Below are 27,183 nucleotides of genomic sequence, written 5' to 3'. Positions count from 1 at the left end.
ATGGTAGTTTATATTTCTGTGGGGTCGGTGGTGATATCCCCTTTATCATTTTTTATTGCGTCTATTTGATTCTTCTCTCTTTTCTTCTTTATTAGTCTTGCTAGTGGTCTATCAATTTTGTTGATCTTTTCAAAAAAACCAACTCCTGGATTCATTGATTTTTTGGAGGGTTTTTTGTGTCTCTATCTCCTTCAGTTCTGCTCTGATCTTAGTTATTTCTTGCCTTCTGCTAGCTTTTGAATGTGTTTGCTCTTGCTTCTCTAGTTCTTTTAATTGTGATGTTAGAGTGTCAATTTTAGATCTTTCCAGCTTTCTCTTGTGGGCATTTAGTGCTATAAATTTCCCTGTACACACTGCTTTAAATGTGTCCCAGAGATTCTGGTATGTTGTATCTTTGTTCTCATTGGTTTCAAAGAACATCTTTATTTCTGCCTTCATTTCGTTGTGTACCCAGTAGTCATTCAGGAGCAGGTTATTCAGTTTCCATGTAGTTGAGCGGTTTTGATTGAGTTTCTTAATCCTGAGTTCTAGTTTGATTGCACTGTGGTCTGAGAGACAGTTTGTTATAATTTCTGTTCTTGTACATTTGCTGAGGAGTGCTTTACTTCCAATTATGTGGTCAATTTTGGAATAAGTGTGATGTGGTGCTGAGAAGAATGTATATTCTGTTGATTTGGGGTGGAGAGTTCTGTAGATGTCTATTAGGTCTGCTTGCTGCAGAGATGAGTTCAATTCCTGGATATCCTTGTTAACTTTCTGTCTCGTTGATCTGTCTAATGTTGACAGTGGGGTGTTGAAGTCTCCCATTAGTATTGTATGGGAGTCTAAGTCTCTTTGTAAGTCTCTAAGGACTTGCTTGATGAATCTGGGTGCTCCTGTATTGGGCGCATATATATTTAGGATAGTTAGCTCTTCCTGTTGAATTGATCCCTTTACCATTATGTAATGGCCTTCTTTGTCTCTTTTGATCTTTGATGGTTTAAAATCTGTTTTATCAGAGACTAGTATTGCAACCCCTGCTTTTTTTTGTTCTCCATTTGCTTGGTAGATCTTCCTCCATCCCTTTATTTTGAGCCTATGTATGTCTCTGCATGTGAGATGGGTCTCCTGAATATAGCAGACTGATGGATCTTGACTCTTTATCCAGTTTGCCAGTCTGTGTCTTTTAATTGGAGCATTTAGTCCATTTACATTTAAGGTTAATATTGTTATGTATGAACTTGATCCTGCCATTATAATATTAACTGGTTATTTTGCTCGTTAGTTGATGCAGTTTCTTCCTAGCCTCGATGGTCATTACATTTTGGCATGTTTTTGCAATGGCTGGTACCGGTTGTTCCTTTCCATGTTTAGTGCTTCCTTCAGGGTCTCTTGTAAGGCAGGCCTAGTGGTGACAAAATCTCTAAGCATTTGCTTATCTGTAAAGGATTTTATTTCTCCTTCACTTATGAAACTTAGTTTGGCTGGATATGAAATTCTGGGTTTAAAATTCTTTTCTTTAAGAATGTTGAATATTAGCCCCCACTCTCTTCTGGCTTGGAGAGTTTCTGCCGAGAGATCTGCTGTTAGTCTGATGGGCTTCCCTTTGTGGGTAACCCGACCTTTCTCTCTGGCTGCCCTTAAGATTTTTTCCTTCATTTCAACTTTGGTGAATCTGGCAATTATGTGTCTTGGAGTTGCTCTTCTCGAGGAGTATCTTTGTGGCATTCTCTGTATTTCCTGGATTTGAATGTTGGCCTGCCCTACTAGGTTGGGGAAGTTCTCCTGGATGATATCCTGAAGAGTGTTTTCCAACTTGGTTCCATTTTCCCCCTCACTTTCAGGCACCCCAATCAGACGTAGATTTGGTCTTTTTACATAATCCCATACTTCTTGCAGGCTTTGTTCATTTCTTTTTCTTCTTTTTTCTTTAGATTTCTCTTCTCGCTTCACTTCATTCATTTGATCCTCAATCGCTGATACTCTTTCTTCCAGTTGATCGAGTTGGTTACTGAAGCTTGTGCATTTGTCACGTATTTCTCGTGTCATGGTTTTCGTCTCTGCCCGTTCATTTGTGGCCTTCTCTGCATTAATTATTCTGGTTATCAATTCTTCCACTCTTTTTTCAAGCTTTTTAGTTTCTTTGCGCTGGGTACGTAATTCCTCCTTTAGCTCTGAGAAGTTTGATGGACTGAAGCCTTCTTCTCTCATCTCGTCAAAGTCATTCTCCGTCCAGCTTTGATCCGTTGCTGGCGATGAGCTGCGTTCCTTTGGAGGGGGAAGATGCGCTCTTATTTTTTGAATTTCCAGCTTTTCTGCCCTGCTTTTTCCCCATCTTTGTGGTTTTATCTGCCTCTGGTCTTTGATGATGGTGATGTACTGATGGGGTTTTGGTGTGGGTGTCCTTCCTGTTTGTTAGTTTTCCTTCTAACAGTCAGGACTCTCAGCTGTAGGTCTGTTGGAGATTGCTTGAGGTCCACTCCAGACCCTGTTTGCCTGGGTGTCAGCAGCAGAGGCTGCAGAAGATAGAATACTGCTGAACAGCGAGTGTACCTGTCTGATTCTTGCTTTGGAAGCTTCCTCTCAGGGGTGTACTCCACCATGTGAGGTGTGGGGTGTCGGTCTGCCCCTAGTGGGGGATGTCTCCCAGTTAGGCTACTCAGGGGTCAGGGACCCACTTGAGCAGGCAGTCTGTCCGTTCTCAGATCTCAACCTCCGTGTTGGGAGATCCACTGCTATCTTCAAAGCTGTCAGACAGAGTTGCTTGCGTCTGCAGAGGTTTCTGCTGCTTTTTGTTGTTGTTGTTGTTGTTGTTTACCTGTGCCCTGTCCCCAGAGGTGGAGTCTACAGAGACTGGCAGGCCTCCTTGAGCTCCACCCAGTTCGATCTTCCCAGGGCTTTGTTTACCTACTTAAGCTTCAGCAATGGCGGGCGCCCCTCCCCCAGCCTCACCGCTGCCTTGCGGTTAGATCGCAGACTGCTGGGCTAGCAATGAGGAAGGTTCCGTGGCTGTGGGACCCTCCCGGCCAGGTGTAGGATATAATCTTCTGGTGTGCCCGTTTGCTTAAAGCGCAGTATTGGGGTGGGAGTTACCCGATTTTCCAGGTGTTGTGTGTCTCTGTTCCCCTGGCTAGGAAAAGGGATTCCCTTCCCCCTTGCGCTTCCCAGGTGACGCGATGCCTCGCCCTGCTTCAGCTCTCGCTGGTCGGGCTGCAACAGCTGACCAGCACCGACTGTCCGGCACTCCCCAGTGAGATGAACCTAGTACCTCAGTTGATAATGCAGAAATCACCTGTCTTCCGTGTCGCTCGCGCTGGGAGCTGGAGACTGGAGCTGATCCTGTTTGGCCATCTTGCTCCGCCCCCACCCCCCCATTATCTTTATTTTTGATAACAGGCTTTGAAAAAGCTAAACTCCCAGGTAATTCTTTTTTTTTTTTTCTGTTTTTTTTTTTAAATTTTTGTGGGTACATAGAAAGTTTATATATTTATGAGGTATATGAGATATTTTGATGTAGGTATACAATGTGTAAGAATGATGTAAAGGTAAATGGGGTATCCCTCCCCTTGTAATTCTTTTTTTTTTTTTTTTGAAATGGGGTCTCGCTGTCTCTCCCAGTCTGGAGTGCAGTGGTGCAATCTCGGCTCACTGCAGGCTCCGCCTCCCAGGTTCACGCCATTCTCCTTCTTCAGCCTCCCAAGTAGCTGGGACTACTGGTGCCCGCCACCACACCCGGCTAATTTTTTGTATTTTTAGTAGAGACGGGGTTTCACAGTATTAGCCAGGTTGGCCTCCCCTTGTAATTCTAATGTGTTAGCCACTGATCTAACATCTTGTATGTAATTGTTTCATTTAGTTTTTTTTTTTTTTTTTTTTTTTTTTTTTTTTGAGACGGAGTCTCGCTCTGCCGCCCAGGCTGGAGTGCAGTGGCCGGATCTCAGCTCACTGCAAGCTCCGCCTCCCGGGTTCACGCCATTCTCCTGCCTCAGCCTCCCGAGTAGCTGGGACTACAGGCGTCCGCCACATCGCCCGGCTAGTTTTTTGTATTTTTTTTAGTAGAGACGGGGTTTCACCGTGTTAGCCAGGATAGTCTCGATCTCCTGACCTCGTGATCCACCCGTCTCGGCCTCCCAGAGTGCTGGGATTACAGGCTTGAGCCACCGCGCCCGGCCTCATTTAGTTTTTAATATTTTCTTTGAATTTTTAGGCTTAAGTTAGTATTTCTTCCCCCTTCATTTTATTTATTTTATATTATTTTCTAGGTTACTTTTGCATCTTCCCCTTTTGTGATGGGGATAGGGCTAGAATGGCAGGAAGAGTTCATATAATGCTTTTTGTTTCTGTCAGCTTTCTTTGTATATGCATTTCTAGCCAAGCAGAATTAAACATTTTAAAAGTCAATTATTTCATCAGTTCTGTTCTTGTTTAACGTAATATTTTCTGAACTGTCTCTTCTTTCATTCTTTTCAGGAATGTTTAACCTAATTAGTGGTCTTCCGAGCTATTTTTGGTTTTTGTTTTTTTTTTTTTTTTTTTTGAGACAGAGTCTCCCTCTGTTGCCCAGGCTGGAGTGCAATGGCATGATATTGGCTCACTGCAACCTCCGCCTCCTGGGATCAAGCGATTCTCCTGTCTCAGCCTCCCAAGTAGCTGGGATTACAGGTGCATGCCACCACACCTGGCTAATTTTTGGTTTTTTTTTTTTTTTTTTTTTTTTTTGAGACGGAGTCTTGCTCTGTCGCCCAGGCTGGAGTGCAGTGGCGTGATCTGGGCTCACTGCAAGGTCCGCCTCCCGGGTTCACGCCATTCTCCTGCCTCAGCCTCCCGAGTAGCTGGGACTACAGGTGCCCGCCACCTCGCCCGGCTAGTTTTGTATTCTTTTTAGTAGAGACGGGGTTTCACCGTGTTAGCCAGGATGGTCTCGATCTCCTGAGCTCGTGATCCGCCCATCTTGGCCTCCCAAAGTGCTGGGATTATAGGCATGAGCCACCGTGCCCAGCCTTCCAAGCTATTCTTTATTTTCTTTGAAGATGTTTCATTTGTGGTTTGTGATTTAAAAGCTTTTGGGTTTGGACATCTTAGTTTTAAACATTGCCTCAGTTATATTCTTCAAATAACCAATTTATAGAATGACATATTTTTTTAAATGCTGGTTCCTTCTCTGGTAGGTAGTGCCAATCTGAGAAATGTTGGTAGTCTCAAATAGAATTATTTAATGTATTCTTTGGCATTTGTTGCTGGTCTTTGTGAATTCTATTGTTATACTTGGATTTAGATACTTAATTTTAATTTTCTTCTTTTTTTTTTCTTTTTCTTTTTTTTTCTTTTTTTTTTTTTTGAGACTGAGTTTTGCTCTTGTTGCCCAGGCTGTAGTGCAATGGCGTGATGTCAGCTCACCGTAACCTCCGCCTCCCGGGCTCAAGCAATTATCCTGCCTCAGCCTCCCAAGTAGCCGGGATTACAGGCACCCGCCACCCCACCCAGTTAATTTTGTATTTTTAGTAGAAACAGGGTTTCACCATGTTGGTCAGGCTGGTCTCGAACTCCTGACTTCAGGTGATCCACCCGCCTCAGCCTCCCAAAGTGCTGGAATTACAGGCATGAGCCACCGGACCTGGCTAATTTTGTATTTTTAATAGAGACAGGGTTTCTCCATGTTGGTCAGGCTGGTCTCGAACTCCCGACCTCACGTGATCTGCCCGCTTCGGTCTCCCAAAGTGGGATTACAGGCATTAGCCACTGTGCCTGGCCCAATTTTCTTTCTTTACGTGGTAGTCACTATTTATATAATATTATAACTTTGAATAAACTACATTCACTCTCATGAATAGACTTACTTTTACTTTTGGGCAGGTTGAAGATAACTTTGTGCTGGAAAGTGAGAAAGAAAAGTTTGTAGAAGAATTGAGAGCTATTGTAGGTCAAGCCCAGGAGATCGTTCATGTCCACTCTGCCACAGAAAGAGCCATTGGAGTTGATTCTATTACTGTGGACTCCAGCAGTAGCCAGGTGAGAACAATTGTTTAGCAAACAGATCTTCTCAGATATGAATCAGGAACATTTTAATTTATCTATTCATTTTTAATTCAGACAGGGTCATCTGAACAAGTACAGATAAATTCTACATCTACTCAAACCAGCAGTAAGTATATTTAGTAAAATTTACCATTTGGTTTTTGAAGCAAGACATTTGAAAACTTTTAACACACCTTCATTGGGAAAGATGTTAGCCAATAAATTAATTTGGTAACTTATTAGTATAGGTTTTCTCACACCTTGAAAGGCCGAGAGGTAATAATCCATCCCCTGACTTTTCCTCAAGTGTTGGTTCTTTATCTGATTGATTTATTTTTGAGTTGTTGGGTGGTAATGTTACCAGAAAAGCAGTCACAGTACTGATGACCTTAAATGGCATAACTGTTTGAAACTTAAGTAGTAAGTTATTTTTTTCTGATTTGAGATGGATAGAAACTTTTTAACAAAAGTCATCATTTTCTAAGTTTGCCTCATGTTTCAATAGTCATTCATATCTTGATTTTATTCTACTAACGATGAATGATGTGCTTCTACTTGCTCTGGTCACTGATAACTTTTAGTAAATCAGATGCCAGATAAACCTCCAGAAACGAAAACTAGGGTCTTCTGTTTTCTTTTCTGATGACTTTATCTTTCCATTCTTCTCAGGTATATTAAAGAGTGTCTGGGAGGGGGATAAGAGCCATAGACAAATGAGCACCCCTGAAGAAATTACAGGAACATAAAGAAGCAAAAGGTGGTGTGGGAGTAATAGAAGCAGATACCATTATCCTGAAATTTAGTTTGACTGTGTTATGATGCAGAGTCCTCCTATATCTTATTTTTCTGGTTAGCCAAGATCTGAGTAGGTTTCTGACTAACAAAGTTGGGTAAAGTTTAAAAGAGAATTACTTATTTGAGTACGTTTACAAAGTAGCAGTTAAGATGTAGGGGTTTATTTTACTTTATTTTCTAAAATGTCATACAGTAAAACTGACTCCTTTTTCTTTTGGTGTACACTTCTGTAAATTTTAATACATATATAGATTTATGTAAGCACTATCATAATTAGGATACAGAATAGGAGATACAGGTTTTAATGGGAAAAGTGCTGTCAGTTTTTTCAAAGAGTACCCTGTTTCTAATTACTATTGATGCAATATTTGTTTCAGTAGAATCTAAAATCCTTCTCTAAAGATATTGTGTGCTTAGTACTTCAGACTTTTTGTCAGTATTGAGAGGGCTGGTCTTATCAATTACATATATTCTAGTACTATTAGAAATGGAGATACAAGGCAAATTGTTTATTTAACCTGGCTTCTTCAGTCAATAAGGTAAATAAATTGAAAATCGCTTAGCATATTATTTTTTGCTAATTATTTCTGCAGATGAATCTGCTCCTCAGTCATCCCCGGTTGGTCGGTGGCGATTCTGTATCAATCAGACGATAAGAAACCGTGAGACTCAGTCTCCTCCTTCTCTTCAGCATTCCATGTCTTCGGTTCCTGGCCTATATCCACTTCCTAGTAAGCTTTTCTTCTCTGCCACTTTGTCCAGACTCAAAGGATGGGATGCAAAATACATATGATATCTTTAACTGGTTTCCATGGGAATTTTATGCTTATGAGAATTTTCATAAGCTTTTTTGAAGACATTACTATTAGGATACAACTTAAGCCATTTCCTATTTAATATTTATGAGAAAAAAGGAAAATATTATTTTCCTTGCCAGGTTGAATTCTGTGTGTTTTGAGTCTTATTTACAAGAGTACTTTCACACAGGTTCTCATTTGCCTCTTTCTCCTCCTGTTCCTTTTGACTTAGGGCACTAGTCTATGCTTTGTACTTATCAGTACATGCTTAGCCATTCTTTATTATTGTTCCAGGTCCAAAAAACACAAGTAATAAGGAGATACCACGGGACACACTGCTCACTATAGAAAATAATCCATGCCACCGTGCACTTTTCACCTCCAAATCAGAACACAAGGATGTGGTTGATGGTAAGATTTCTGAATGTGCTAGCGTAGAAACCAAGCAGCCAGCTATACTTTATCAAGTGGAAGATAACAGGCAGATAATGGCACCAGTTACTAATAGTTGCAGTTACTCTACTACTTCAGTTCATGCAGTTCGAGCTGAATGTGAGGGACTCACCAAACAAGCAAGCATATTCATACCTGTGTATCCATGTCACCAAACTGCCAGTCAGGCTGATGCACTTATGTCCCATCCTGGCGAATCAACTCAGACTGCTGGTAACTCTCTTACAACTCTGGCATTTGATCAAAAGCCTCAAACCTTATCAGTACAGCAGCCAGCTATGGATGCAGAGTGTATTTCCCAAGAAGGAGAAACTACAGTGAACACTGAAGCAAGTTCTCCAAAGACAGTCATTCCCACTCAGACCCCTGGCCTTGAACCACCTACCCTTCAACCCACTACTGTCCTGGAATCAGATGGAGAAAGACCTCCAAAACTGGAGTTTGCAGACAACCGAATTAAAACTCTGGATGAAAAATTAAGAAACTTGCTCTATCAGGAGCACAGCATCTCTAGCATCTATCCCGAGAGTCAGAAGGATACCCAAAGCATAGACTCTCCATTTTCTTCCTCTGCTGAAGATACCCTCTCCTGTCCAGTGACAGAAGTCATAGCCATCAGTCACTGTGGAATTCAAGATAGCCCTGTACAATCCCCTAATTTCCAACAGACAGGCTCTAAGCTTCTGTCTAATGTGGCTGCAAGTCAGCCTACTAATATATCAGTGTTCAAAAGGGACCTGAATGTGATAACTTCTGTACTCAGCGAATTGTGTTTACATGTAAGTATCGTTCTTTCTAACCAATTCCTTATTGTTTTAAAGAAATGCCTTCTCTTCTAAAATTCTGTCCTTTGAAATGAAATGGTCTATGTCACAAGATTCTGAGGTCACAGGTATTTAAGAAGGCCATGACTTAGGCTGCAGTGTTCAGAACCTCTCAGTAGAGATAACAAACTATCTTTGGTAAGAGAGCCCTCTGGTGAATTAGCTAAGAACCTGCAAGCAGTGTCTATATTTGTATTAATGACAGAATGAAAACTGACTCATGGATTGTTTTAGTGGGTAGGAAGAACTTTTAGATTTTCACTTAAAATGCCTGTTATCAGTTTCCTTCTTAAAAAAAAAAAAGTTACGGTTTTTAATTTAATCATGTTTGGGGGGATTTAATTTGACAAAAAAAGAAAAGAAAGTAAAATCATCATTAATACCATGACTTTTTTTTTTTTTTTTTTTTTTCCAACCCTAGACGGAGTCTTGCTCTGTCTCCTAGGCTGGAGTGCAGTGGCACGATCTCGGTCTGCCTCCCGGGTTCAAGCAGTTCTCCTGCCTCAGCCTCCTGAGTAGCTGGGATTACAGACACGTGCCACCATGCCTGGCTAATTGTATTAGTAGAGACGGGATTTCACCATGTTGGCCAGGCGGGTCTCAAACTCTTGACCTCGTGATCCACCCGCCTTGGCCTCCAAAGTGCTGGGATTACAGGCGTGAGACACTGTGCCTGACCTGACTTATTTTTTGAGTTATATAATGTGGGAACTTTAATTTTCCTTTTCTGCCCCTTCAAATTACAGAAGTAACCACTAATAATTCGGTGCTTATCCTTCTTGACTTTTCTTAAGCTTATACAGATCTATTTACATACATATAACATTTTATTCATAAAAATACTGTGCTGTATACATACTGGTCTGCAACTTAATTTTTTCATTTTACAGTAGATCATGGACATCTTTCTAAATCTTTATCATTATCTTTTTGTCATTTTTGTTATTATATAAGTAATAATATATACTTGTACATAGTATATATGTACTATGTACAAGTAAAATCCACCCCATCCCCAAACCTATAGACACAGCTGTTAGCAAATCTTTCCAGACATGATTTTAATTAATATACAAATATTTATAAAGATATACTTTTTATATATGATATATTGTATCTTTATATAGATATATAGATACATGTTAATATTTATATACATATATTTACATATATGCTAGTCTGCATTTTTTTCATTTATGGGTATCCATGTCAGTACACATAGTTCCATCTTACTCAACTTTTTGAAACAACTGCATAATATTCCACTGATATAATTTAAATATCTTTTAAATTTTTAAATTATTTTAAATAATAAATAAATATCACATAATGTGATGTGAATCTTAAGAAATGAACTGTTATTTCTGTCATTTAAACTTTGTTGCTTGAAGGAGACTCTCCCAAGTGTCAAGGTCAAATGGATTCTTTTATTTGTTTCAAGTGTCTGTTGCTATATCTGGATCATACTTAGCTGCCACTGTTTCTGGTGTTGTGGAATCCTTTTTTCCCCTAAAATACTTCTATGAGTAATATTTTCAAATATATTGCATGGAGATCCTATTTGGTATTCTTTTGCCTGTCTAAAAATGTCTTTATATTGCTTCACACTTGATTGACTAAGTACAGATGGTAGGATCAGAATTTTTTCTTCTCAATTGAGAATACATTGTTTTATTGTCTTTTATTAGCCTTGCTGATGAGAGTGATTTCAGTTGTTTATCATTCACTTGTAGGTAACCTGTTTTTACTCTAGACCACTGCAATGCTCTAGTACTTTTTACAATGTGGAAATGTTCTGTATCTGCACTATCCAATACAGTAACCACTAACCAGATATGACTATTGAGCACTTGAAATGTGGCTAGTGCAACTGAGGGCCTGAATTTTTAATTTAATTTGATTTAATTAATTTAAATTTAGACAGCCACATGTGATTAGTGGCTGCTGTATTCAGTTAGCACAGGTCTAGTTGCTTTTAGGAAACTATCTTAGAGTTCTGATTATCAGACTCTATCTTGGTATATTGCTTTTCCATTCATTTTGTATATCACTTTTGTGGATGTTTTGAATTTGAAGATGTGTGTCTTTTTTCAGCTCCAGTAACTTTATTTTCATTTCTTATTTTTCTTCCCCTTCATTGTCTTGCTTATTTCCATTTGGAAATCGTAGGAGATATATGGCCTCTTGGATTATTCCCCATGTTTCTTAACAGCTTGCTCTCACTTTTAATTTCATTTTTTAAAACCTTATGTTCTCAGATATGTCTTCAGTTTTTTTTTTTCTTTTTAAATTTCAGATCACTCTCTTGGTATTCAGCTGTATCCAGTTAATTTTTCATTTGGCAGTCATGAATTGGATTTTTTAAATCGTTCTTATTCTTGGCTCCATTTTCATAGCAACCTATTTTTGCATGTATTTTTCTTCCAAGCTTTTTTCTCAGAAAACTGACAAAATATTAACTCTAAAATATATAAAGAATGCTTACAAATCATTGAGAAAAGATCAGACAACTCAGTGGAAGAATAGCCAAAGCATGTGAACGTGCATTTCACAGAAGTGGAAATGCCTGCTAAACATGTGAAAAGATTTTCAACTTTCTTAGTAATGAGAGAAAGGCAAAACTTTACAGAAAAATAGTTTTTGCTAATTAGACTAGCAAATATTAAAGAAATTGATGGCCAGGCGCGGTAATTTTCATTTTATGTTGGTAGGAATAAAATCAGTACAGCCTACTTGGAGGGCAGGTTAGCACTGTGAAAGTTAGAAATGTGTACATTCCTGTGACTGAGCTATGTCAGTGTCAAATTCTACCTGAGAGAAGCATTTGCACATATGAACAAAGGAACATGTATAAGAATGTTCAGTGTAACATTGTTTGTTTATTTGTAACAGGAAAGGATTCACAAACAAGTTTAAATATTTATAAATAGAAATTGAGGGACATTGATACTATGAAGCAATTTAAAAGCATGAAGTAGACCTATAAATATATGTTAGCTCTTATCATCTTTATTTTATCATGGACATATCTCCAGGAAAAATCATCAGGAAAAATATATGCAGAATAATTCAGACAGGATGATGAGGTGTGTGTATGTGTGTGTGTCTGTGTGTGTGTTTGTATGTATGTGTATGTGTGTGTGTGTTTTTGAGACAGGGTCTCTGTTAGCCAGGCTGGAGTGCAGTGGCATGATCGTGGCGCACTGTAACCTCAACCTCCTGAGTTTAGGTGATCCCCTTGCCTCAGCCTGCCAAGTAGCTGGGACTACAAGTGCATGCTACCATGCTTGGCTCATTTTTAAACTTTTTGTAGAGACGTGGGCTTGCAATGTTGCCCAGGCTGGTTTTGAACTCCTGGCCTCAAGCGATGCTCCTGCCTTGGTCTCACAAAACAGTGGGATTACAGGTATAAGCCACCACACCTGGCCTGTATTTTTAAAAAGGAACACACACACACACATATATATGTACATAAATTTACAAAAAAGTTCTGAAAAGATAAATTGATATTAGTGGATGTCTTCCAGGGGGGACTGGGAAGGAGGATTGTTACAGAGATTTTTGTTTTATCTAATGGCTTAGATCTTTTACAGAAAACAGTCATTCATGTTATAAACCAAAAAGTATCTAAGGCAGATCTCAATCAATTTAGAATTTTATTTTGCCAAGGTTAGGGACATGTCTAGAAGAGAGAAAACATGGAATCACAGATACAGTCTATAGTCTGTGCCTTTCTCCAAAGATGATTTTGAGGGCTTCAATATTTAAAGGGGAAAAGCAAGCTGGAGGGGAAAGAGGGAGGTTATGGTAATCCACATGTTGCAAGAGAAAAGGAGCAGGTAGGAGAATAATCAATTATGTATTCATCTCACAATTTTGCTCAGTAAATCAGCACTTTACATAAGATAAGGTGAACATAGGGTAGCTACCTCTGGAGATATTTAACCTTTTATTTGTAGCTGTTTGCTTAGGAACAAAATGAAATGCAGTTTCTTGCATGACTCACATTTCAGCTTAACTTTTTTCTTTTTGGCATAGTGAATTAGGGTCCTGAGTTTTTGTTTGCCTTTCACAATGTATTACTTGTGATATTTTTTAAAATGAAAACATTCTTATTGAAACACAGCGTTAGAAAGAAAACAGCTTTTGAACCCCACAAACCAGTTTCAAAATCTTGCTTTGCCATTTACTATGTAATACTAGGCAAATTATCTACACCCTTTACCCAGCCTTAATTTCCTCATCTGTAAAATCAAGATAATAGTACCTACTTAAAGGGCTACTGGATGCCTTTGGTATATTCTCCTTATTGTTTATTCATCTTATTTCATATTCTTTGTGCTCTATAAATATGGAAACTTGTCTTGTGATTTCTTAGAATTTTAACTATTTTACAGTGTTCGATCCAGTGACATTAAATATATTCACAAGGTTGTGTATCCATCACCGTTATCTAGTTCCAGAACTTTTTCATCACCCCAACAAAAGAAACTTCATACCCATTAAGCAGTCATTATTCATTCTCCCTTCCCCCTTGCCCCTTGCAACCACAAATCTGCTTTCTGTCAGTATAGATTTGCTTATGCTAGATATTTCATATAAATGGAACCATACAGTATATGGCCTTTGTGTCTGGTTTCTTTCACTTAGCATAGTGTTTCAAGGTTCATATTCCATTTTATGGCTATACTGCACTTTGTTTATCCATTCATTGGTTGATGGACATTAGGTTGTTTCTACCTTTTGGCTGTTGTGAATAGTGCTGCTATGAACATTCATATAAAGTATTCATATGAGTTCCTGTTTTCAGTTCTCTGGGGCATATGGTAATTCTACATTTAACTTTTTGAAGAACCACCAAACTCTTTTCTAAAGTAGCCACACCATTTTACATTCCCACCAGCAGAATGTGAGGGTTCCAATTTGTCTACATGCTTACCAACACTTGTTTTCCAATTTTTTGTTCATAGCCATCTTGGTGAGTATAAAGTGGTATTCTTATTGTGGTCTTGATTTGCATTTGCTTAATAGCTAGTGGTGTTGAGAATCTTTTCATGTGCTTGTTGGCCATCTGTATATCTTCTTAGGAGAAATGTCTATTTGAGTCCTTTGCCTATTTTTTAATTGGTTTGTTGTTTGTGGTGTTGAATTGTAAGAATTCTTTATATGTGTGGCTGGGCGTGGTGGCTCAAGCCTGTAATCCCAAAACAGGGAAGCCAAGGCAGTAAGGTCGCTTGAGGCCAGGAGCTGAAGACCAGCCTGGTCAACATAGTGAGATCCCAATCTCTATAAAATAAAATAAAAAAATCTTTATATATTCTGGATGCTATGTCTTTATTAAATATTTTATTTGTGAATATTTTCTCCCATTCTGTAGGGTTGTCTTTTCACTCTCTTGATAGTATCCTTTAATGCACAAAAGTTTTTTATTTTGTTGAAGTCTGATTATCTACTTTTTCTTGTATTGCTTTGTTAGCTCTTATAATTAGGTATTTGATATATGTTGAGTTAATTTTTGTATATGTACGAGACAAGGGTCCAGCTTCATTCTTTTGCATTTGGATATCCAGTTGTTCAGCACCATTTGGTGAAGAAACTATTCTTTCCCCCATTGAATGGTCTTGGCAGTCTTGTAAATATCAATTGACTATAGATGTATGGATTTATTTCTGGACTCTTAATTCTATTTGTCAATCCCAATATCTATGCTTATGCCAGTAGCAAAAGGACAGTGTTTTGATTACTGTAGTTTTATAGTATATTTGGAAATCAGGAAATGCGAGTCCTCCAATTTTGTTCTTTTTAAATATTTTTTGGCTATTCAGGGTCCCCTGTGATTCCATAGAAATTTTAGTATAAGCTTTTCTATTCCTGTGAAAAAGGCCATTGGGGTTTTGATAGGGATTGCATTGAATCTGTAGGTCACTTTGTGGACTGTTGACAGATTAAGTCTTCCTATTCATGAACTTTCTATTTATTTCAGTATTCTTGAATTTCTTTCATTAATGTTTTGTAGTTTTCAGTGTATAAGACTGTCACTCCTTGGTTAAATATATTCCTAAGTATTTTCTTACTGTTATTAGAAATGGAATTGTTTTCTTAATTTCTGTTTTGGATTCTTCATTGCTAGTATATAAAAATACAACTGATTTTTATGTGTTGATGTATCCTCCAACTTTACTGAGTTTGTTTATTAGCTCCAATAACTTTTGGTGGATTATTTTGGATTTTCTATATATAAGATCATGTCAACTGTGAATAGAGATAGTTTTATTTTTTCATTTCCTATTTTTCTTATATACAAACTTTTTTTTTTCTTTTTTGAGACAGAGTCTTACTGTGTCACCCAGGTTGGAGTGCAATGGGATGATTTCAGCTCACTGCAACCTCCGCTTCCACTTCCCAGGTTCAAGCAATTCTCCTGCCTCAGCCTCCCAGGTAGCTGGGATTATAGGCGCTCACCACCACGCCCAGCTAATTTTCATATTTTTAGTAGAGATGAGGTTTCACCATGTTGACCAGGCTGGTCTGGAACTCCTGACCTCAGATGATCCACCCGCCTCAGCCTCCAAAGGGCTGGGATTATAGGCATACGCCACCATGCCCAGCTCTTATCTATAAACTTCTCATGCTTTCCATTTGTTTGTCCTTTTGCTTTTTGTACTGGCATAATTTCTCAATTTTTAAGCTGTTGCATCACCTATTCAGCTATTTTTTGTGTCAAGTATTATATTGTTTTAATTTCTAGTAACTGTAGTTCATTCCTTTCTTTATAGATGTAGTATATTCACACATCTCTCTGAATATATTAGTCTTATTCTATGTTATTAATGCTATTTCCTTGGCTATCCTGTTTGCCAAGTTTAGTATTTTCTTATAATGTTAGTTTTCCCTTGGTGTTTAGTGATTCTTAGTTGTGTTCTCGTCTTTTTCACTCATGAGATTCCTTGTTCATCTGTCTGTGTTTTATGTAATTACTGTAACCTTCCTTCAGTAATTGTGGGAAAGGTATGGGACATCCTCCCTGGCACTGTATTTTGTAACTTATCTCTAATGCTGCCTGGAGGGTGGCCCAGTAGCTAGTCTCCAAAGGTAGGAGGGCTTACCTTTCTTCCTGGATGTTGTCTCCTCCCTACGTTGTTGACCTCTCTCTTGGCCACAAACCTTTTCCTCTTACTACTCTTATTTGGGGGCACGTGCCTCTGCTGCCCTTTGCTTGGTGTGGAGGTGGGGACAGAACTGCCTGCCTGTTCCTTCTTTGTTATTCCCAATCAGTTCATTCTTCCATTCAGTGAATCTCTTTAGCAGTGAATAAGTCAAAACCTCTGTTTTTGTGGAGCTCACATCTAGTAGAAGAAAATGGGATACTGAAACTATATATGGTAGTCAGGGAAGGACTTGTATGTGGTGGTGATAGTCATAGATAGAGAACTGTTCAGGGAACCAAAAGAAGGCCAGCAAACAGGAGAACATTAAGAGATAACGTTGAAAGAGACAGAAGGTAGATCTGATAGAGTTTTGTAAGCATTCTAGCCTACTACTCATCTTTTTGGTTGGCCAGGGTTCTCTCCTGCTGCCCGTATCAGCCACCCAAGTTTGCAGCATTTTGAAACAATTCCTACATATGTCATGGTCTGCTTTTTCCTCTCTCAGTCATGTATGCATGTGTCTATGTCTATTTTCCTGTCGTGTCTGTAAATTTGGATTGATAAGGAAGGCTAGAACAAATATTTAATTTGCCATCTTGATCCGGTTACTACATATTAAAATTCTTTTCTGTAATTTCAGTGGGACCAATGTAACATTTTCTAAATTGTAATACTAATTTTTTTCTCATCATGAAACTTATTGTTACTAGTTTAAAATGAGACTGCAGAAAATAAAAACTGATTGCTTACAATTTATGCCCTGACCAGCCGTAAGTTTGTTTTTGTTTTTTTGTTTTTTTGTTTTGAGACAAGAGTTTCGTTCTTGTTGCCCAGGCTGGAGTGCAGTGGTGCGATCTTGGCTCATTGCAACCTCTGCCTCTGGGTTCTAGCGATTCTCCTGCCTCAGCCTCCCAAGTAGCTGGGATTACAGGCACGCACCACCACGACAGGCTAATTTTGTATATTTAGTAGAGACGGGGTTTTACCATGTTGGCCAGGCTGGTCTCGAACTCCTGACCTCAGGTTATCTGCCTGCCTCAGCCTCCCAAAATGCTGGCATTACAGGCATAAGCCACTGCACCCGGCCCTGCCCTAAGTATTAATAATGCTTACCCAACACATCATACTTCCTGCCAGTAGGCTATCTTCCTTCAGGCAAATGCTAAATCCCATTCTTTGTGCTTTTATATATTTTTTTAATCTTCTAGATTAGTAGTGACCCTTCTCATGTTTCCCAAAGTATTTGTGGTTGTCTGTGCTAACTTTTCATATTAATTATTATAGAGGATTTATCTTTAAAGCACTCATTTAGATACAACAGTTCTATCTGGGGCCCTTTTTGGTGGGGGAGTAGGAGGACAAGAAGAGGGGAGTGATTTTGTAGCCAGGATAGCCTGATGTTAACAAGAATTTTTAGAGCATGATTTTGAAGTAATTTTGATGTCCTTTATAAATTTCCGTATGCTTTCATAAAGTAATAAACTTGATTTCCTCATACTTCTCTGTAAATCTAAGTGCCTCGATATCTTGTTTTTCTCTGTTTGTGTGTTTCAAGCATCTTTAACTGAGTCTCTTAAATAATATAGGCATAAATGAAAAATTTCATGGTAATAGCTTGGAGTTTTAGTAACCTTTTTAGTAAACTGGCACATATGAAGGAAATTTTAATTTGATTTTCAGTTTTCAAAGTTTGTATAATGATGAAAAATATTCTGGGGTAGAAGATTAATATTCTCTTTTATTTACTAAAGTCTAAATAATATTTTTAAAGAAACAAGAAGGCTTAATTTTTGTAAATGGAGTACCTTGGGTTCAGTCTAATATGCTACTATTAATGCAACTAATACATAATACCCTATTTTGGGTTAAAGATCAGTCTGTACAAGAAATTCCGGTGTTATTTTTTTTAAAAAAAGCTTCACCTTACCTAAATTATTACCACTTTGGTTTTTCTCGGTTGTTTTGTTTTGTTTTGTTTTGTTTTGTTTTGTTTTGTCTTGTCTCCATTAGGAGATGTCCTCAGATGCTTCACTTCCAGGGGATCCAGAGGCCTATCCTGCTGCTGTGTCAAGCGGTGGAGCCATTCATCTGCAGACAGGAGGTGGATATTTTGGCCTAAGCTTTACTTGTCCTAGTCTCAAAAATCCTATTAGCAAGAAATCCTGGACTCGCAAATTAAAAAGCTGGGCATACAGGCTACGGCAGTCAACCAGCTTTTTCAAGAGATCAAAAGTCCGTCAAGGTAGTGTGCTTACAGTCAGGGACATAGACTAGGTAACATCACTTTTCATTTACTTATTTTTTTGTTGTTCATATACAAATCTTGCCACTTTTTCCACGTAGCCCATGTATGTGACATGTCCCATTAATGTCATTGCCGTTTTATTTTTTCCTTTTGTAACTAATTTGGTTTTCCAGTTATTCATTTCATATAGATACTAAGTCTTGGGATAAATCCTGCAATGTCTGATTTAGACTTAGGGACTTATACGATGTTGCTTATTACATTAACACCTTTTAATTGTCTAGCAGGAGTTAAGCTTTTTCTACTTTTCTTCATTTTTGGTAATGTAAACAAATTTAGTCTTAACAAACAATTTTCTCTTTTCTACTTACAATTTGGCAAAACTTGCAGTGGAAACAGAAGAGATGAGATCAGCAATTGCTCCTGATCCCATTCCTCTGACACGGGACTCTACAGCTGATACTAGGGCTTTGAATAGATGTAAAGCGATGAGTGGATCATTTCAGCGGGGTCGGTTCCAGGTTTGTGTCTTTGATTGAATCCTTATCTACAAGGGCATTATAAAACATAACAGCCACTGGAGATCTTGGTCTGTAGATGATACTTCCATTTTTGTTTTTTGTTTTTTTGTTTACTGAGATGGAGTTTCACTCTTGTTGCCCAAGTTGGAGTGCAATGGCATGATCTTAGCTCACTGCAACCTCTGTCTCCTTGGTTCAAGCGATTCTACTGCCTCAGCCTCCCGAGTAGCTGGGATTACAAGTGCACGCCACCACGCCTGGCTAATTTTTTGTATTTTTATTAGAAACGGGGTTTCACCTTGTTAGCCAGGCTGGTCTTGAACTCCTGACCTCAGGTGATCCACCCGCCTCAGCCTCCCAAAGTACTGAGATTATAGGCGTGAGCCACCATGCCCGGCTGATGATACTTACTTTAAATGTAGATCATTGTCATATTTAATTTGTTCACCTTCCATGCATCCCCTCACCTTTTGAAACCATCAGTAAAGATGAGTCTACAGAAATGGATAGTAGCTGGTAGAGAGCACAGAAATAGTTTTTTTTTTTTCTTTTTTTTTTTTTTTTTTTTGGCGGGTGGGTGGGTCCTCTTTTATAAATGTAATTTCACGTCTTTTAGAATCTCAGCAACTCTAATTGTGGAATTTTATTTGAGCAATATGATGCCCACTCTCTTTACCCAAGGGGCCTGTTTGAAAGAGTGAATTTGAGGGTATAGATTAAATTTTTAAGTTTTGCTAGTATCAATACATATACATCACAGCAGACCATCTACTTGTCTGTGCTATGCTAACCACTTTTACATTTTTATATCTCAGGTGATTACAATTCCTCAGCAGTCAGCAAAAGTGACATCTTTTGGAGTAGAACACATATCAGTGTTCAGTGAGACAAACCATTCTAGTGAAGAAGCCTTTATTGAAGCAGCAAAGTCTCAGTTGGTAGAAATAGAACCTGCCACACAAAATCCCAAAACTTCGTTTTCTTCTGAGAAGTTACAAGCTCTTCAGGAAACCTGTAAAGAAAATAAAGGAGTTCCCAAACAAGGTGACAACTTCTTATCTTTCAGTGCAGCTTGTGAGACTGATGTATCTTCAGTGACCCCAGAAAAGGAATTGGAAGAAACTTCAGCCACAGGAAGTAGCATGCAGTCTGGATCTGAACTGTTGCTTAAAGAGAGAGAGATATTGACTGCTGGGAAACAGCCTAGCTCTGATAGTGAATTTTCAGCCAGTCTTGCTGGCAGTGGAAAGTCAGTGGCAAAGACTGGTCCAGAGAGTGATCAGTGCTTACCACACCATGAAGAACAAGCTTATGCTCAAACACAGAGTTCACTCTTCTATTCGCCATCTTCCCCAATGAGCAGTGATGATGAATCAGAAATAGAGGATGAGGACTTGAAGGTGGAGCTTCAAAGATTACGAGAAAAGTAAGGACTGTTTCTCTTTTGTCACAAATCTGGTTGCCCTGGATTTTATAGAACTTAGTATTTGATTGGTAACTAATTTAGGATTGTTGACATTTTAATGATTGAAAACTACAAAGAATGCTAATGCTAAACATTTATGAATGAGAAAAAGTTCTTATATATAAAATGTTTTCATAGTCTCAAGACTATTACAGTTGCTTATTTACCAATATGATTTAATTACTCCTTTTGTTAACCTTTACAGTCCTTATTCTTAAGGACTTTTGGTTTTAGATTTTACAACTATTCTTATATAATTTCACATTTGATAAGTAAACAGCTGATTTATTATAATCAGAGATAGTGGTTCATCTTCTTTAGGAAAAGGTAAGATACTTTCAAGATCAAGCTTATTATTTGGTGACTGAGGTAATCAACCTTCACTAGTGAGATTATGATAATATATTTTGTCAATAGAATGCTGTTTTGTATTTAGTTTTATAAAATAGGTCATTTTAAAAAAAGAAATTCAAGCCAGCTGGGCATGGTGGCTCATGCCTGTAATCTCAGCACTTTAGGAGGCAGAGGCAGGTGGATCACCTGAGGTCAGGAGTTCGAGACTGGCCTGGCCAACATTTTGAAACCTTGTCTCTACTTAAAAAAAAAAAAAACCATACAAAAATTAGCCAGGCATAGTAGCAGATGCCTGTACTCCCAGCTACTTGGGAGGCTGAGGCAGGAGAATTGCTTGAGCCTGGGAGGTGCAGGTTGCAGTGAGCCCAGATTGTGCGCCACTGCACTCCAGCCTGGGTAACAGAGCAAGACTTTGTCTAAAAAAAAAAAAAAGAAAGAAAAAAAAGAAATTCATATTAAGTTGCTGAATTCTAATTCTATCCACATGGTTCAAAATTCAAAAGGTACAAAAGGGTAACCAGTAGTCTCCCTCCTAGCACTGCAGCTGAACTACCCAGGTTCTCTCCTTACACACAATAAATATTACCTGTTTCTTGTATATCCAGTTAGTCTATAACCGTACAAACAAATATGCATATTTCATTCTTTGTTCCCCCAAATAGTAACTTACACTGCAAGACTGTTCTTATATCTTGGTTTTCTTTACCATTTCATGGTATCTTGGATATATACCTGTATCATTATATTTTTGACTGTTTCAAAGTATTCCAGTATATGCATATACTCATAAGTTAATTACTAGCCTCCTATTGATGACCCCATGCCATTACTTTGAAAAGTTGAAACCAACTCTAGCAATTTTTTAATGTATCTTATGCTTTAGAGAATTCCTGCACTGTTCTGGAACTTAATTTGTAAAGCAGAGAGAACCAGGGAGGACTAAAAATATAGGCATGTAAAAAGCTGGATTTGGCTGGGCGCAGTGGCTCATGTCTGTAATCCCAGCACTTTAGGAGGCCGACGTGGGTGGATCACCTGAGGTCAGGAGTTTGAGACCAGCCTAGCCAACATGGCAAAACCCCGTCTCTACTAAAAATACAAAAATTAGCCGGACGTGGTGGCGCCTGTAATCCCAGCGACTCAGGAGGCTGAGGCAGGGAGAACTACTTGAATCTTGGAGGCGGAGGTTGCAGTGAGCTGAGATCACACCACTGCACTCTAGCCTGGGTGACAGAGCGAGACTCCATCTCAAAAAATAAAATAAAAATCTGGATTTTAGTCAAGTTCTTACAAGCTTGAATAATGCTCCATTTGGATGCTGTGTTTGAGTGCTTCAAGAATTAAAGCAGGTTAAAATCCTTGGAAATTTCTTAGTTTCTAAGGCCTTGCCTCGAGGAGGAAAAAAACCCAAAACTGTCATTCCAGTGATAGATAATTATAATATATTCTCTCTAACTTGTTTCAGTGTTTTTGACTTGAGCTTGCAAGAAAATTGTGAATATATACTTTAAATATTCATCACCAGAAGGCTGATATTCCACTTTAAAATATATATACAGGCTTGACATTACATTATGTATATGTCAACTTATATATTAAGTACTATACAGTATATGTACACTGATACTTTTTATAATAAAAGTTATTAAAGCAGTTTCATATTTGTGATGTAAGTATTCTACTGCTGGTTTTTTGTTTGTTTGTTTTTCTGTTTGTTTTTTGTTTTTTTTGGTTTTTTGAGACGGAGTTTTGCTCTGTCGCCCTGGCTGGAGTGCAGTGGCGCGATCTCAGCTCACTGCAAGCTCTGCCTCCCAGGTTCATGCCATTCTCCTGCCTCAGCCTCCTGAGTAGCTGGGACTACAGGCGCCCGCCACCATGCCCAGCTAATTTTTTGTATTTTTAGTAGAGATGGGGTTTCACCGTGTTAGCCAGGATGGTCTTAATCTCCTGGTCTCGTGACCCGCCTGCCTCGGCCTCCCAAAGTGCTGGGATTACAGGCATGAGCCATTGTGCCCGGCCTTCTATTGCTGTTTTTAATGGTTCTTTTAAACCATTGTCAAATGACTGGTAGCTTTTGTAGCTGGCTAGTTTTTTGTAACTGGCTGGTTGTGAATATGTGCTTAATTTTGAATGTGAGACATGAATTCTCATAACCTCATATAACACAAGACCTGGAAAGGATCTTTTATTTTGAGACAGAGTCTTGCTGTGTTGCCCAGGCTGGAGTGCAGTGGTGCAGTTGCGGATCATTGCAGCCTCTACCTCCTGGGCTCAAACCATCCTCCCACCTCAGCCTCCCAAGTGTCTGGGCCTACAGACATGTAACACATCCAGCTAATATTTAAATTTTTTTGTAGAGATGAGGTCTCCCTGTGTTGCCCAGGCTGGTCTCAGACTTCTAGCCTCAGGCCATCCTCCTGTCTCAGCCTCCCAGAGTGCTGGGATTACAGGCATGAGACACCACGCCTGGCCTAGAAGGGATCTTAAAAAATAATTTATTCTGGCCGGGCGCGGTGGCTCACGCCTGTAATCCCAGCACTTTGGGAGGCCGAGGCGGGCGGATCACAAGGTCAGGAGATCGAGACCACGGTGAAACCCCGTCTCTACTAAAAATACAAAAAATTAGCCGGGCGTGGTTGTGGGCGCCTGTAGTCCCAGCTACTCGGGAGGCTGAGGCAGGAGAATGGCGTGAACCCGGGAGGCGGAGCTTGCAGTGAGCCGAGATCATGCCACTGCACTCCAGCCTGGGCGACAGAGCGAGACTCCGTCTCAAAAAAAAACAAACAAACAAAAAATAATAATAATAATAATAATTTATTCTGCCTTCAGTGTTCTTTTAGCATTATGGTTTCTTCACCGATTTTTATTTATTCTTTCTTTTATTACTATTACAATTATTATTATTAAGACGAGGTCTTGCTCTGTCGCCCAGGCTGGAGTGCAGTGGTGCTGTCATGGCTCACTGAAGCCTCTACCTTTGGCTCAAGAGATCTACCTGCCTCAGCATCCCAAGATGCTTGTACTACAGGCACATGCCACCATACCTGGCTGATTTTTTTTTTTTTTTTTTTTTTTTCAGAGAGATAGGGTCTCACTATGTTGTCTAGGCTGGTATCAAACTCCTGGGCTCAAGCGATCCTCCTGCCTTAGCCTCCCACAGGCGTGAGCCACTGCGTCTGGCAAAAATGTTAATATTATTAATACTATTTGACTTTACATTTTGTTTTACTGACTTTCACTGTATTTCAGTTTTAGAAATTTGTTCATCTTTTTCTTCATGAGTGATTCTTATAGTTTAATGTTATGTTTAGGAAGGCATTTCCCGCTTCCCCTCTGGAAATTGTGAAAATACTCTGTGTTTCCCCCATTCTTTCCTCCCTCCCTCCCTCCCTTCCTTCCTTCCTCTTTGACAGGGTCTCTGTCACCCAGTCTGGAGTGCAGTGGTGTGATCTTGGCTCACTGCAGCCTTGAATTCCTGGGCTCAAGTGATCCTCCCACCTCAGCCTTTTGAGTAACTGGGACTACAGGCATGCACCACCATGCCCAGCTAATTTTTTTTTTATTTTTTTTTTTAAGAGAGATAGGGTCTCCCTACGTTACCCAGGCTTGTCTCGAATTTCTAGCCTCAAACAATACTCCTGCCTTGGCTCCCCAAAGTGCTGGGATTATGGACGTAAGCCATTGTGCCCAGTCTCTATTTCCCCATTCTTAATCTAAATTCCTTGTTAAACTTTACTTATACTGGTGTAGAGTTTCTTGGCTCATCTTTATGGAGCCAGTGCCATTAAAATGCTTTTTGCATGATTTTCATTCAGACACATTCAGGAGGTGGTAAATCTTCAAACCCAGCAGAATAAGGAGCTGCAGGAGCTCTATGAACGCCTTCGGTCAATTAAAGATAGCAAAACCCAATCTACTGAGATTCCTTTGCCACCTGCATCACCACGTCGACCAAGATCTTTCAAAAGCAAACTTCGAAGCCGCCCCCAGTCCTTGACACATGTGGACAATGGCATAGTTGCTACAGGTAAATCGGTCATAAAAGTAATTTTTTAAAAATCTAGTCCAAGATTAGCAAAATGAGAAAAATGATTATAATACAATTTATTTTTAATTAGGCTAAAATAATTTAAAGAAGTACACATTATTCTGAGATTATTTTCTGTTTTTGGTGTTAAATGTCCTTTTATGTAATAATGATTAGGATAATTGATAGACTGTAGAGAGAAGCTGAGTGTGCTTCATGCTTTTATTTGGAAAACCAGCAGCTGGAAGCCCAATGCCAATCCCCACAGTAATTTTTGAAATGTTATCAGTCAGTGGGAACTTCTGGTCTAGCATTTAGAGTTTGTTGGAGAGTTTGTTGGTAACAAGATAATCTTAAAAATACACTTGGCCGGGCACAGTGGCGCACGCCTGTAATCCTCACACTTTGGGAGGCTGAGGTGGGCCTATCGCCTGAGGTCAGGAGTTCAAGACCAGCCTAGCTAACATGGCGAAACCCCATCTCTACCTAAAATACAAAAATTAGCTGGGTGTGGTGGTAGGCGCCTGTAATCCCAACTACTCAGGAGGCTGAAGCGGGAGAATTGCTTGAACCCAGGAAGCGGAGGTTGCAGTGAGCCGAGATTGCGCCATTGCACTCCAGCCTGGGTGACAAGTGCGAAACCCCATCTAAAATACATATATATATATATTTTCTCTGGCCAGGCGCGGTGGCTCACACCTGTAATCCCAGCACTTTGGGACTGTAATCCCAGCACTTTGGGAGGCTCAGGCAAGTGGATCACCTGAGGTCAGGAGTTCGAGACTAGCCTGACCAACATGGTGAAACCCCATGTCTACTAAAAATACAAAATTAGCTGGGCGTGGTGGCTTGTTCCTATAATCCCAGCTACTTGGGAGGCTGAGACAGGAGAATCGCTTGAACCTGGGAGATAGAGGTTGCAGTGAGCCGAGATCATGCCATTGCACTCTAGCCTGTGCAACAAGAATGAAACTCCGTGTCAAAAAAAGAAATGTATACATGTATCTACACTCATGCTCTTATCTGAAGAGATCTTCATTTATTAGTTATAAGAATATTAGTAAAATATACTTCTTTGACTTTGAAAAGTAAGAGCATCAGTCTCTACTTAACTAATAAAGAAGTTGTTAATCAGGTCAGGCCTCTTTGGTTATATGTGCATAGTCAAGGTGGGGGTTAAGGATGTATTGTAAGGACATAAGTGAAATCCCAGCAGAACTTGTCGTAGGCAAAATAATTCCCCCACAAAACGTCCATGTGCAAATCCCTGAAACTTGTGACCATGGTAGGATATATGGCAAAGTCTCGAGAATTAAGCTTGCAGGTGGGATTAAAGTTGCTAATCTGCTGACTCTAAGATAGGGAGATTATCCTGGATTATCCAGGTAGGTCCAGTGTAATCACTAGGATCTTTAAAAGTAGAAGAGAAGAAACACAGAAGAGTCAGAGAAAAGGGAAACAGTGTCAGAAAGGTGCAACATTGCTGGCTTTGAAGATGGAGGAAGAGTGCCACAGACCAAGGAATGGAGGCAACTTCTGGAAGCTGGAAAGGCCAGGGAACAGACCTCTGCTTTAGCCTTCAGAAGGAACACAGCCCTGGCAACACCTTGATTTTAGGCCAGTGAGGACCATGTTAGGCTTGTAACCTAGAGAACTATAAGATCAATCAATTTGTGTTGTTTGAAGCCACTAAGTTTTTGGCAATTAGTTACAACAACAATAGACAACTAATACAGAACCCAAGAACAGGAACTGTACTTGGATGATCTTGTAAAGACAGAATTAAAGGGTAAACTTAGATTGAAGGCAGCTCTGGGGATTTAATAGCAGAAGTACATGAACCTTCAGTCTGATACAGTATCACTAATAGCTATACTTTATTTTATTCTGTTGCATTCCCAAATGGCTTCATTTTATGCATAATTTCTGCTTTCCCAAAACTGGTTGTTAGATAACATTGGTTACTCGTGATCCCAAAGCATTCTTTCACTTTCAGGTCCTTATTTAACTGACCTTTGTTAGATTCCAGGGACAGAAAATTTGACTGTCCCTGCTCATCTTTTTCATGCGAAGAAATGGGTCAGAGCCATTGCCTGGCCTATAGTTGGGCTGTTCTACAGTCAGGTGTCCACCTGTTTCTAAGTAAGCATGGCCAGAGAAGTACGATCTCATGGTAAAAACATGTCTCTGGAGACTGTCTTTGGGATTCCGCAACTTATTTTGTGTTATAATGGATGTACCACAGTTTGTTTATCCATTCACCAGTTGGAGGACATTTGGGTTGTTTGTAGTTTGGGGTTTTACAAATAAAGCTCCCGTAAATAGTCACATACAGCTTTCTGGGTGAACGTAAGTTTTCAGATCACTTGGATGAAATACCCAGAAATGAGATTGCTGCATCATATGGTATGCATATTTTACATTTTTAAAAAACAAACCATTTTCCCAAGCAGCTGTATCATTTTACATTTTGTCAGCAATGTGCGAGACTTCCAGTTTTTCTGATGTTCTTCAGCACTTGGTGTTACTAGTATTCTTTTTTTTAGCCAATCGAATAGGT

General features: G+C 39.3%; 1 protein-coding gene across 10 annotated transcripts in view; it reads left to right on the top strand.

Annotated features, from left to right (window-relative positions):
- WNK3 (WNK lysine deficient protein kinase 3) overlaps window positions 1-27,183 on the top strand; it is a 172,127-nt gene that overhangs the window by 107,616 nt on the left and 37,328 nt on the right. For 6 of the 10 annotated variants that reach the window (XM_015443535.4, XM_065538014.2, XM_015443533.4 and 3 more), the window contains exons 14-21: window positions 5,833-5,988; window positions 6,070-6,121; window positions 7,383-7,520; window positions 7,881-8,818; window positions 18,022-18,253; window positions 18,647-18,777; window positions 19,593-20,203; window positions 24,412-24,623. In XM_015443535.4, coding sequence (XP_015299021.3) covers window positions 5,833-5,988; window positions 6,070-6,121; window positions 7,383-7,520; window positions 7,881-8,818; window positions 18,022-18,253; window positions 18,647-18,777; window positions 19,593-20,203; window positions 24,412-24,623 — 2,470 coding nt within the window. The remainder of the gene's footprint in view (window positions 1-5,832; window positions 5,989-6,069; window positions 6,122-7,382; window positions 7,521-7,880; window positions 8,819-18,021; window positions 18,254-18,646; window positions 18,778-19,592; window positions 20,204-24,411; window positions 24,624-27,183) is intronic. The other 4 variants (XM_045384307.2, XM_005593675.4, XM_074029851.1 and 1 more) reach the window with 1 other exon arrangement.

This window comes from Macaca fascicularis, chromosome X (assembly GCF_037993035.2).
Source record: "Macaca fascicularis isolate 582-1 chromosome X, T2T-MFA8v1.1".
In the NCBI taxonomy this organism is placed as follows: Eukaryota; Metazoa; Chordata; class Mammalia; order Primates; family Cercopithecidae; genus Macaca; species Macaca fascicularis.
The sequence above is the reverse complement of the archived record's forward strand: the minus strand, read 5'-3'. Positions and strand labels throughout refer to the sequence as shown.